Source organism: Acomys russatus, chromosome 21 (assembly GCF_903995435.1).
Source record: "Acomys russatus chromosome 21, mAcoRus1.1, whole genome shotgun sequence".
NCBI classification, from domain to species: Eukaryota; Metazoa; Chordata; class Mammalia; order Rodentia; family Muridae; genus Acomys; species Acomys russatus.
Window position 1 is genome coordinate 9,490,058 of NC_067157.1, and position 13,069 is coordinate 9,503,126.

Sequence of the window (13,069 nt, forward strand, 5' to 3'; positions counted from 1 at the left end):
ACTTTTTCTTTCTTTCTTTCTTTTTTATTTAAGTAAGTTATTCAGATTACATCTCAATTGTTATCCCCTCACTTGTATCTTCCTCCTCCCTCCCTCTTTCATCCTATTCCCCTCCCCTAGGACTGTGACAGAAGGGGACCTTGTCCCCCACTATAAGATCACAGCTTATCAGATCTCTTCCTGGTAGCCTGTTTACTCTTCCTCTGAGTGTCACCAGGTCTCCCCACCAAGGGGAAATGGTCAAATAGGGGGCACCAGAGTTCATGTCAGAGTCAGTCCCCGCTCTCCACATAACTGTGGAGAATGCGGTATCCATTGGCTAGATCTGGATAGGGGTTCTAGGTTTACTTCATGCATTGACCTTGGTTGGTACAGTAGTTTGAGCTGACCTCCCTGGGTCCAGATCTGTCAGCCTTATTGGTCTTCTTGTAGGTTTCTAGGACCCTCTGGATCCTTCTATTTCCCCATTCTCCCTTACCTCTTCTCACCTGGAGTCCCAATAGGAGGTCCCAGTGTCTATCCCAATCTCCTGGTAAGTGAAGACTTTCAGGGGACATCTCTTTGGGCTAGTGTCCAATTTTAAGTGAGTATATACCATGAGTGTCTTTCTGGGTCTGGGTGAACTCAGGATGATCATTTCTAGTTCCATCCATTTGCCTGCAAATTTCAGGATTTCCTCGATTTTAACATTACATTCTTAGAGTTCTGTGCCAGTTGTTTGAACTTGAACTCACACATGCACTAGTCACCTTTGCACTTTGTCCCACAGAGTAGCCAGACGTCGATAAATTTCAGAAATGCCTTTAAATTCTGCATTCACATTTTTCTTTCTATGTGCTTGGCCAACAGTCTTACAGGATGCTTCCCCAGCCCCTCCCCAGCCCCCTCCCCAACCCCCAATCCCTCTCCCCAGCCCCCAGCCCCCCCTCAACCCTCCCCTCCCCATCTATCTCTGCTCTTTCTGTCTCTAGAGAATGGGTCTTACTTTATAGTCCAAAGTCCAGGCCTGTTGTCTCGTTCTCCTAAGAGCTAAGATTATAGGTATGTGCCACTTCGCAGGGCTTAAAAAAAAATACCCTTAGTACAATTTTACAAAGATCTCCATAAGGATTTCACATCCTTTCAAGACTTATTCCTAGGTCCTATGGAAAAGGGTTACTACTTCCTCATAGGCTATACTGATGACTGTAAATAGAATCAGTATTTACCTATTAATTTTATATTTGGGAATCTGCTGAGCATTATGCCTAAGAGTTTGCCTACAGGTTCTTAAGAGCCTTATATGGTCCATGCAAATTATATTGTCTATACGAATTTTCTGCAAAGGAAAATGATTATTTTGTTTTTGTCAAAATATTGCAAATACCCCCCCCCCCACTTCTTAAAGTTTTTAATTTAACTAGTTAATGTATATGTTGATGTAGGCTGGCCTTGAGCCCCTGGCAGTCCTGCCCCAGCCTCCCAAGTGCAGTCAGAGCCACTATGACTAGCTCTTTTCTTTATTACATTGCTTAGGACTCTGGTACAAAACTGGGGAGAATTGGGTGGTTTCTTCCCGGCTTTACAGGGTTTTTCTGTGGTCTCACCAGCTGGAAACAATTGTTGTAGGCTCCCCTCACCGCCCTTTGGAAACAAGATCTCAATGCAGAGATCACATTGACCTCAAACTCACAGAGATCTCTCTCCCTCTGCCTCTGGAGTGCTAGGCTTTTCTTATGGTGAGCTATTATGCATGGTTGGATGTAGTTAACTAATACACTGTTTCAGGTTATTCTGAATGGTCAGTGACTTCCATTGACCTTAACTTTTCCTTTGTTGTATTATTTTTTGTGTTTTCAGTTTCAAGTTTATAGCACCTTCATAAAAGGAGTGGGAAAGCGCACTCAAAGTGTGTGTGGTTAGTGACTACTGATTCAGGTCATTAGCAACTCCTCCCTCCCTCCCTCCCTCCCTCCCTCCCTCCCTCCCTTCCTCCCTCTCTCCCTCCCTCCTTCCCTCCTTTCCAACCTCCCTCCCTCCCTCCTCCCTTCCCTCCCTCCTCCTCTCCCCCCCCCCCCCCCCCCCCCCCCCCCGCCACCCTGTTTCCCCAGCTAGATTCTGCCTCCTGAGTAGACAAGACTACAGGTACTGGCAGCTAACACACTTGTTTAATGGCTGTATTTGCTGTCATGTTTTCCACTTGGTTCAGCTTCAGGCCACTTTATTTTTATGGGGATTTCCATTTTGCCCTAATGCATTCACACAACAGTAAATGGTCAGCTTGTCGGGGGCTGAGGCAGAAAGATTGGTAGTTTGAGGTCAGCTCATAATACATAGTAAGATCTTGTTTTAAAAAACAAACAAACAAAAAACTTCCACATAGTGCAGCTGTCTCCCTGGTAGAATGCTTGGCTGTGGTGTGAAAGGCCCTGGGTTCAGTTTCTGGTACGTCTATCAATCAATGTTTGTTTTAATCAGTTTTGTCTCTAACAGTACAATTTTATTTATTTTACTTATTTGCAAATACTTGTACTGTGCTTACTGTGTGCCGGGCAATCTTCTAAGCACTTCCCAGGCACTGACCAAATAGGTATCATTATTGTCACCTTCAGTAAACTGAGGCCCAGAAAACTGCAGTCATTTCTCTAACGTCACATAATCAGTAGGCCGCAGAGCTTCAGTTCAAGCCAGGCATTTTGACCCTGGGATTGGTACTTTTTACTTCCATGTTAATGTAGCCTCTTTGTTATTAAAATTGTTCCTCAGGTTTAGTTTGATTTTTAATAATGTAAATTTTTCCTTGATCAAAGGTTTGGCAGTCAGCCAGGCGTGGTGGCGCGCGCCTTTAATCCCAGCACTCGGGAGGCAGAGGCAGGTGGATCGCTGTGAGGTCGAGGCCAGCCTGGTCTACAAAGCGAGTCCAGGACAGCCAAGACTACACAGGGAAACCCTGTCTTGAAAAACCAAAAACCAAAAACCAAAAAACCAAAGGTTTGATAGTCATTAGTTTTTTTGTCTTTTAATGAATATTTATTCTATTTTATGAATACTGCCAGTGCTTGTGTGTACGTATGCGCACCATGCACATGCCTGCTGCCCTCAGAGTTATACAGAGGCTGTTTCACCTGCTGGGCTTGGAGTTCCAGGCGAAGCCACCATGCAGGTGCTGGCAGCTGAGCTTGGGTGCTCTTAACTGCTGAGCCTCCTCTCCAGGCCCCAGCCATTAGGTTTTTGCAAAGAATAATTAGATGTATTGATCCATTTCGTTGTATCTTTTCTATCTTACTCTTCCTGTACTCACCCGCTTCTTTACTCCCTGTGAAGATGCTTTGTTTTCCCCCTGTCTGATTTAGTTAAAAATCTATCACTTTTCTTTTTGGTCTTGTTAAGGCTATAAAATTTCCTCTAAATATTACTTTAACTGTATCCTACAAATTTTATTTTGGATTATTTTTGTTTTTATTCATATGTATTTTTAGATGTTCTAATCTATTTCAAATGTAAGCAGCATACTTTTTAAAGTTTTATAATATGCAGAAAATATATTAGTGTGTATATATATATATATATATATATTTTTTTTTTTTTTTTTTTTTTTTTTTTGAGACAGGGTTTCTCTGTGTAGCCTTGGCTGTCCTAGACTCACTTTATACACCAGGCTGGCCTCGAACTCACAGCGATCCACCTGCCTTTGTCTCCCAAGTGCTGGGATTAAAGGCGTGCGCCACCACCACCCGGCATATATTAGTATATTTAAGCTGAGAGTGTGGCATATCCCAGAACTTTTGGAGGTGGAAGTAGGAAAATCAGGAATTCAAGGTCATCCTCAGCTACATAGTGAATTTGAGACCAGCTGGTGAGATGACTTAGTAGGTCAAGCCACTTGTCACCAAGCCTAAGAGCCTGAGCTCAATTCTGAGGATCCAAGTATAGAGGAGAGGGCTGCACACACGCACGCACACACGCACGCACACGCACGCACGCACACTCCCTGACCTGGTCTTCCTGTGTCATCCAGGCGAGGCTCAACGTTCCCACGCTCAGTAGACCCGTACTTCTTAGATCCCTAGTGCTGCACTTATACTTGGGCACCAAGCATGCCCTGCTGCACTCTGATTAAAGAGGGTTGGGGGAGGGGGAATACCGTGAAGACGTGCCGAGACTCACAACCCGGTGCACGGTCTATTCCGAAACACAGGGATGTCGTACCTATTAACCTGTAACTTACGATCTGTCTCCTGTTTGTCGTGGGCTTTTCCATATTTGGGGCTTGCTTGCTGCTTCTGAAACTCTTTCAGCACTGCTTGTCCTAAGGGCCACTTTTGCTGATATCTGTTACACCGGCTGCCGGGGGCCCTCGCAGATTGACGGTCACCCAGGCAGATGTTGCCCCTATCTCTGAGCATCTGTTTGGAACCTGCCGTCTAGATGTGTGTGATGGTTTAGGGGTTTTTTTGGAGTCAGGCATCTGGAAAGAGGGATCCTTACTTGAGGCACCGCTTCCGTATGATTGCCCATAGGCAAGTCTGTGGGACATTTTCTTGATGACTGGTTGACGTGAGAGCTCAGCCCACTGGAGGTGGGGTTGTATAGGAAGGCAAGCAGACAAGCCACAGGGAAGCAAGCTAGTGAGCAACATTTCTCCGTGGTCTCCGCTGTACTTCCTGCCTTGGTTTCCCTTCATGACGGACTCTAAGGTGACATCCTCTTAGAGTCTAGAATAGAGAGCGAGCCTCTTTGCATTTTCTCTGCACTAGTGTACCGGGGTCTTTCTGACCTTTTTTTCACGAATCGGCGTGGTCTGCATTTACAGGGATACTATGTGTACTTAAAAAAAAAAAAATAGCATTTATTCTGATTTTCCTACTTGGATCCCACAGCAAACTAACCACTTACCGTGACTGCTGCGCAGCCCTGGCCAGCTATTCCAGATGTTACGCCTTGTTTCTAAGTCTCCTGAACAAATACCAGAAGAAACAGGTCAGTCCTGCATGTTTGCCTTCAGTATCCTCAGTGTCTGTGCACAGGTGCACTTGTGGGAGGCCGTGCTGAGTGAGTCCGTGTTCTTAACGTGTCAGTCAGTTCCCACTGGAAGCCTCCATGAGTGGTGCAATGGCCCCAGGAGTCAGTGAATACCAGCAAGGGCTGAACAGAGAGTAATCTAAGGCAGAGCCTGCCTCTGTGGGATATGGTCCTTATGGGCGGTTCCTGGTTTAGGGGTAGACTGCAGGAGTTCCATTCCTCTTGGGGACGTACAGGCTGCCAGGTGAGCTGTTCTGGGGTGCCTATTTCGGTTGAAGCCTCGCTGAACTTGACCCCAGGCTTGCGGACTCAGATGGGCAGTGTGAGTCCTGCCTATTAGCAAGAACCCTGGGGACTTAGCATGCAGGCAAAAGCTGGGGTTCCTCTGCATGGGATGTGCCCTGAAGATTCTCTTAGCTTTTAAGTTTACTAATTGTTTGATCATGTTGTATTTTAGAGTACAGGATTTTCCTCAAAGCCAAGCTATTTTAGAAGAGCCAGGGAGTAGGTGGGCCAGGGTACAAGGAAGTGGTTTTGTGTCTCAAATACTTCCTCAAGTCATTAGCCAAAGCTCCTGTAAGTCTTGTACGGGTCTTCTGCTGGTGGTCCCAGCACTATCAGCCATGCAGCTCTCTCCTGCACTGCACCACCGTGAGCTCCCTGCGGACACAGGATGTTACATCGGGGGTGACGGGGTGACGCTCCCACGGAAGGCTTTTTATGTGGAAACAGTGAGTTTGGAGTTGGCAAAATGCTTTGGAATCTGTAAAGGGTTATAAAATAATCTTTCCTTAATAGTCAAGCATCTTCCTTAAATATTTACTGTTCTCTTCCTGGTTTGAAGGGGGACATACTAAGAACTCTTCCCATCTTTTCGTACCAGTGGGCTGCCATAGCAACAGCAAAACAGAAGGGATAGATTTAACACTCCCTTCCTATGAGCGCAGGCTCGGGGGAACAGCCCCACCCCACCCCCAGTATATAAAGCCAGGTCCTAGAGCTTCTGCAACCTACCCTAATGTGCGTGCGTGGTTGGCGGTGGCATAGGTGTTTGAACATCTGGCATTTTACCTGGACTCGGAAGTTCAGAACTGATCTTCAGCCACACAGCAACTTAAGGAAAACTGCCACTCCGTACTCCAGTAGTATGCCCAACTATTTCTGCTAGATTTAACTGGGGTTGTAGAAATCTATTGGAAAGCTTTGTAGTCCCTTCATGTACAGTCCTGGCAGCACGTGCTTAGCCAGCAGAAATGGTCTGGAGCCCCTTTGATCTTGAAGGTTTTGTTTATTTCTAAGTCAGTCCCGTCCCCATCCACACAGCCCCGACCCCAGGAGGAGGGTGGCATTTCTAAGGAATTCACCTCATCAACCTTCAGAAGGTTCTAAAAACCCACACTTCATATTTCAGCTATGCCTGTACCATGTCGACATGCCTGGTTTTGTCTGTCTCAGAGGCTTAGCAGAGTCCACCTGGGTAGGATTTGAATAGGAACCCCAGGCAATTCTAGGTATAGGGGAGCAGTTTAGACCTGCCCTGTGACAAAACACCTATATAACAAAAGTCAGATAACTGAGCGGGAGATTTCTTTCTCAGTAGATACCCAAGTACAGTATGATTCGGAAGAAGAAATCATATATATATATATATGTGTGTGTGTGTGTGTGTGTGTATGTGTGTGTGTGTGTGTGTGTGTGTGTGTGTGTGTGTGTGTGTGTGTTCTCACTACGTATCTGAATCAGAAGACGCAGACAGTAAGCAGTAGTGATGGGATAAGACCAAGCACAGATGAACTCAGTCCCTAAACCCCACATCTCAGTGAGCATCACCAACCCCAGCCTGCGAAGCTGGGTCTAATGACTCTGGCCTGGATTTACAGGACGTTGTGCTCAGCTAGAGGAGGCTGAGGCAGGAGGATTGCAAGTTTAAGGGCTGCCTGGACCACAGAGTGCATTCAACTTAGTGTGGGACCCTAGCTTGCTGGGATGGGGAGGGCCAGTGGGTGGCACTCTTGCCTGGTGTGGGAAAGGCCCAAGCGAGGTTCAGTCCCCAGCACCGCAAATTAAATACAGTAAAACCTGTGGGGAATCCTGTATTGCACATGGAAGTTTTATTTATTTTTATAGTTTTGTGATGATAACATGCATTTGTAAACTTTTGTTGTTGTTGAATCAGTTAAATGGTAAAACTAAAAAGCTTCCTGAGCTCATGGCCAATAAGTTTGAGAAAATCATGACTTTACAGACCCCGTGTCTTAGTCAGAGTTACTATAGCTGTGATAAAACACCATGCCCAAAAGGAGCTTGGGAAGGAAAGGGTTTATTTCACTCACAGTTCCCCACCAAAAGCTGTGAGTGCAGGAACTTAGGCAGAGGCCATGGAGGATGCTGCTTACTGGCTTGCTCCTCATGGCTTGCTGTCCTGGCTTATAGAACGCAGGACCACCAAGCAGGATGGCACCAGCCACAATGGACTGGGTCCTCCCCCAGCAATCACCAGTTAAGAAAATGCATCTTATGGAGGAATTCTCTCAGTTGAAGTTCCCGTTCCCTCCTTTCAGTTAACTCTAGCTTGTATCAGATTGACACAAAACTAGCCATCACACCCCACTTTGACATTTACTGTCCCTTTTGCTAAAAATCATCCTTTAAGAAAAGCAATTTGGCCAGGCCATGGTGGCACATGTCTTTAATCCCAGCACTTAGGAGGCAGAGGCAGGCAGATCTTGGTGAGTTTGAGGCCAGCCTGGTCTATAAATTGAGTCCATGACAGCCAGGACTACCCAGAGAAACCCTGTCTCAAACTACCGCCGCCCCCCCCCCCCCGCCCGCCAAAAAAAAAAAAAAAGGAAGAAGAAGAAGAAGAAGAAGAGGAAGAGGAAGAGGAGGAGGAACCGTTGGTCCTGCTCTCTGCATAGTTGAGGAGGCCAACGGATGTGTATGCATTCATAATAATTATGCAGATGTCTGGTCAATTAGCATGCCAAAAATTTTACCTCTATGTGATACGGTTAACAGTACAGATATTACTTTTACATGGTGTAGCCTTTTTCAAATTAGTTCTTAGACCAGCAACATTTAAGATTTCATCTGAGGCAGGCATGGTGGCACTTTAATTTCAAGGAGACCCAGGCCCGTGGATCTCTAAGTTCGAGGCCAGCCTGGTCTACAAAGAGAGTCCAGGACAGCCAGGGCTACACACAGAAACCCTGTCTTGAAAAACAAAACAAAACAGAAGAAAAAAAAAGTTAATCTGGCCTAATGCAAACTTGTGAAAGCATTAAACGAAAGGAAAGGGGGTTTATCTGAAATTCTGAAAGGGTTTATCTGAAAGTCATTACCTACAAGACGGATCTTTGTGTGCTATCTGGAAAGCATGCATTTATATAACTTACAATTTAACATTTATTGACCCAACACAATTTGAAATTATTTTACATATAAAAAGGAATGCTGAGGGGTTGAAGAGGTGCCTCAGTGGTTCAGAGCACTGACTGCTCTTGCAGAGGACCAGGGTTTGACTCCAGTGGTCACATGGCGGCTCATAAACATCTGAAACTCCAGTTCCGGGGGATCTGATGCTCTCTTCCAGCCCCTGTCGGCACCAGGCACATGAGTAATGCACAGACATACATGCAGCCAAAACACCCATACCCATAAAATAAAAATAATTTAAAAATTAATGTTGAATAAAATGAAGGAAGGGACCACCAACCCGGGTCTGGGCAGTAAGTCTGGTAGAATGAATGTCCCGGACGTGAAAGTATCTGGGATGAAAGGCAACAGTGAGGACCAGAGAAACAGCAGAACTGTACAAATCCTTTTTGTCCTTGTCTGTTTTATGTGCCATTCCTTGTCTACATCTCCGAATCTGACTGGAGCCTGGAATGTAGTCTCTGTCTCTGTCTCTCTGTCTCTGTCTCTGTCTCTCTGTCTCTGTCTCCCCTGTCTCTCTGTCTCTGTGTCTGTGTCTCTGTCTCTCTGTCTCTGTCTTTCTGTCTCTCTGTCGGTCTCTGTCTCTGTCTCTGTGTCTGTGTCTCTGTCTCTCTGTCTCTCTGTCTCTGTGTCTGTGTCTCTGTCTCTCTGTCTCTCTCTGTCTCTCTGTCTGTCTCTGTGTCTGTGTCTCTGTCTCTCTGTCTGTGTCTCTGTCTCTCTGTCTGTCTGTTTCTCTCTCTCTCTCTCTCTCTCACACACACACACACACACACACACACACACACAAAGAGAATTTTCTAGTCCTTGGTAGCTGCTCTGAGAGCTGAATGCCCTGGGTGCCCACTGTGCTTCCTAAATGACACACAGAAACTGTACCCTTCACTTCTGCATACAGCTTGGCTCGTTGACAAGAGTTAAAGTAAAATCAAACCAACATTTATACTTGCATGTGGTTTTAAATCACGGAACCCAGCAGGCTGGCATTAAGCAGGTGCTCCTCCTGATGCGACTCCTCGCATGTGCCTGTTGTGATTTCTCATACAACCTGAAATCTAAAGCCGGGCATGGTGGCGCACGCCTTTAATCCCAGCACTCGGGAGGCAGAGGCAGGCGGATCGCTGTGAGTTCAAGGCCAGCCTGGTCTACAAAGCGAGTCCAGGACAGCCAAGGCTACATAGAGAAACCCTGTCTCAAAAACAAACAAACAAACAAACAAACAAACAAAAAAAGAAACCAAAACCTGAAATCTAAACTGCACACCTTTGTCCCAACACTAGGGAAACTGAGGCAGGAGGATCATGAGTTAGACACCAAGCCAGGCTACATAGTGAGTCCCCAAACTAATAAACAAAAAAGTGCTTCATACCAGTGAATGTCACCTATGCACACAGTGACTCCCCCCTCCCAAAGTGATCTCAGCAGGAGGCAGGGTGCTGCGCAGGAAACTGTGGCTTATTACTTCCATGACACATAGAGGGGGAAATCCTGTATGGGGCTCACTGCTGTTGGGAGATGTGAAATACTTCTTCCCCACCTGCTGTTGTTTTTGTTAAAGGGCGGTGGCGGGGGAGGGGGGGGAGTCCGCGGGGGGGGGGGGGGGGGAGGAGAATGAGATTATATAAAGAAGTACCAAAGCAGGTGTCAACCCTGCTGCTTTTGTGGCTGTTGAGGTTGACTGCAGCATTTAAACAGGCACTTCTGAGTGATCTGAGTTACAGGAGGGGTAGGTGGCCTTCACTTTTAATTTCTACACATTCGTGCCGTGAGAATGATTTAATAGGAATGAGAATTCGTATGTGTTCATAAAGCGATACTATAAAAATAGACCGTAGGGATTAAAGCCGGGCGATGTGCGGTGGTTTCTCGGTTCAATCCCGGCCTCCACACTTGCTTTATCCTTGGAAGGAATCTCCTGGGAGGCTTTTAACATGCAGATTGCTGGGCCCACGGGGTGGGGGGGGGGTTCTGATGGAGGAGGTCTGGGGTGGGACCCGAGAGCTGAGACCTCCTCCGAGGGCGGGCAGCACGAACTGTGGGAGTGGCTCCCTGAGACACATCCTACCTTGTGGACCCAGCGACTTTAGATAAACGTCCAGCGACCTGCAAATGCTTACACAGGCCGCCCTGACATAGGGTGCGTGTGTCAAAGTAGAAAGCAAGTGGCGAGAGCAGCCGAGTGAGCCTGTCTCAAGAATGGTGGGCCTGTTTCATTCACCTTTGCAATGGGCAGCTGACAGTTTCTGATCTGGTTGTGCCGCGCCGCCCCCCCCCCCCCCGCCCGTGGGGGGGGGGCGGGGAGTGGGGGGGTTGTTAAACGAGAGCTCTACCACTGAGGGAAGCAAGCTTCAGAGACAGTTCCTTAGGCAAAACAAGACAGTATACTATGTTACATTAGAGTGTTCTCCTAATTTTCTCTGCCAGACTTTTGTGAAAACAAGTTGTCCCAGGACCAGCTGCCATCCTTGGCAGACACCAGTCAGAGTGGCCCACTCAGGAGGGATGAGATGGGGCCCTTGGAACCCTCAGGGGCCCACGAGTACTGCTTTGTCATCAAGACAATCCCGTATTCCTATAGAGGTTATTCCCCCCCCCCCCCCCCCCCCCCCCCCCCCCCCCCGCTTTGAAAGAGCACAGTACATACCCACATCTGAACCTTGTACATTCACAGCAGACATGTTTGAGCGTGGCGCCTTATTTCTGTTGACAACGGCGCCTTATTTCTGTGGGCTCAGTCTGCACGATGGTTGGGTATACAGCTGGGAGGTTCAGGTTCAACCATCCCTACAAGAGCTCCCTTCCAGCTTTCAGGGTGGACTCCCACAGTGACAACAGCACGACTTCAACTATGTCTGTGTAATTAATTTGTCCAAGTGCTAAGCTGGTCTGCAGCTCAGGTCTCAAGGGACACAAAACTGAGACAGAAACAGAGTTGCCACCAGCTTGATTCAGAGCCACTCTGATTTTCAGTTAGGTAAGAATTCCTATCAAGAGCCAATTAAATGACAAATCTCATTTCAGAAATAGGCACATATTGTCTTGCTTTATGGTGTAAATTGCATTTGGTACAAACCAAATGTGCAAACAGATGGGCTTGATAAGGGGGAAGAAGCAAGCCGTGTTGCTGAGGCCGGGCTGGCTTCCGAGGCTCCTCTGACGTCACCACTGCTACTTTTAGAAGCTCAGCAATATACGTGTGGGTTTGTTTTTTGGAAGAACATGTTGGGATTTTCCCCGTTTCTCCTGTAAATATCTACTGGGCAAGAGAGCTGCTAAAATGCCTGAAATAAGACTCATGTAAGGAGCAGCCTTTTTACAAAGGTCACACAAAAGTCACAAAGAACAATCGTTATCTATATCAGTGTTCAGTCACCATTAACCCACTGTCTCCTCAGCTCTTTCCACTTTTAGAGTGAACCTCTCTCTCTCTCTCTCTGTCTCTCTCTCTCTCTTTCTCTGTCTCTCTCTCTCTGTCTCTCTCTCTCTCTGTCTCTCTCTCTGTCTCTCTCTGTCTCTCTCTCTCTGTCTCTCTCTGTCTCTCTCTCTCTGTCTCTCTCTGTCTCTCTCTCTCTGTCTCTCTCTCTGTCTGTCTCTCTCTCTCTGTCTCTCTGTCTCTCTCTCTGTCTCTCTCTGTCTCTCTCTCTGTCTCTGTCTCTCTGTCTGTCTCTCTGTCTCTCTCTCTCTCTCTGTCTCTCTCTCTCTCTCTCTCTCTCTCTCTCTCTCTCTCTCTCTCTGTCTGTCTCTCTCTCTGTCTCTCTCCTTTTAAATAGAGCTATTAGAGCCAGAGCTTTGGAAACCTGTCTGGAGTCACCAGCCTGGTCCTTGCTGGTGCCATTTTTTTTTCAATTTATCTTTTTTTATTATTAATTTATTCAGATTACAACTCAATTGTTATCCCATCACTTGTGTCCTCCCGTTCCTCCCTCCCTCCCGCTTTCACGCTATTCCCCTCGCTTGTGCCGTATTTAAAATCAGCCTCTTGTTCCATGTAGTTCGATGTAGACCGGCCTGTGTAGGGTAAGCGGTCCCTCAGTCCAGGCATGTGGCATGGGCACTGATTTGGACAGCCCGGGCATCGTGTTGTGGGAAGAGAGACCTGGGATGGCTCCCCATTTTTCTAGTTCGGGTGCTACCCAGACACTCAGTACCCCAGAGAACAACACGTGCCCCCCTTTCCTCTGCCTCCTCTAAGCAGCTGTGGTGGATTGGTTAGGAGGACTCTCTGCCACCTCTTGCCCGGGTGTCTTTGTGTGGTAACTTGCTTCCACTGGCTCTCCGCCTCCTCCCTGGCAGGAGCATGTCCTCTGGCTGCCTTCCCGGCCTCTCTGCCGGCACATTCCCAGTGGTGCTGGGAGAGCAGTTGGCTGAGTTTGCTCCTTGTCCAGCCTCGCCCCCAGGTTCTGCACCCCTGACCGGGCAGGCACAGTGGGTCTGAGCTTGCTCATTCTTTCCAGGGCCTGCTGCTTTGTCCTTGTGGAACTGGCTCTTCCCCCACTCAGCACAGAACCCAAATGCCTTCATGTCTGTAGCTGAAAAAGGAACCCAGCACGGTCAGATTCTGCTGTTCCCCTGGTATTTTTGAGTGGGAGCCACGTTCATAGTTGTGGAGTGTCAGTGCTCAGTAAATGACTGTTGA

The 13,069-nt window shown here is 47.3% G+C and overlaps 1 protein-coding gene across 1 annotated transcript in view; it reads left to right on the plus strand.

The window, feature by feature from the left end:
- Positions 1-13,069, plus strand: part of Armc2 (armadillo repeat containing 2) — a 109,847-nt gene that overhangs the window by 73,573 nt on the left and 23,205 nt on the right. The window contains exon 12 of the mRNA XM_051164313.1: positions 4,860-4,959. Coding sequence (XP_051020270.1) covers positions 4,860-4,959 — 100 coding nt within the window. The remainder of the gene's footprint in view (positions 1-4,859; positions 4,960-13,069) is intronic.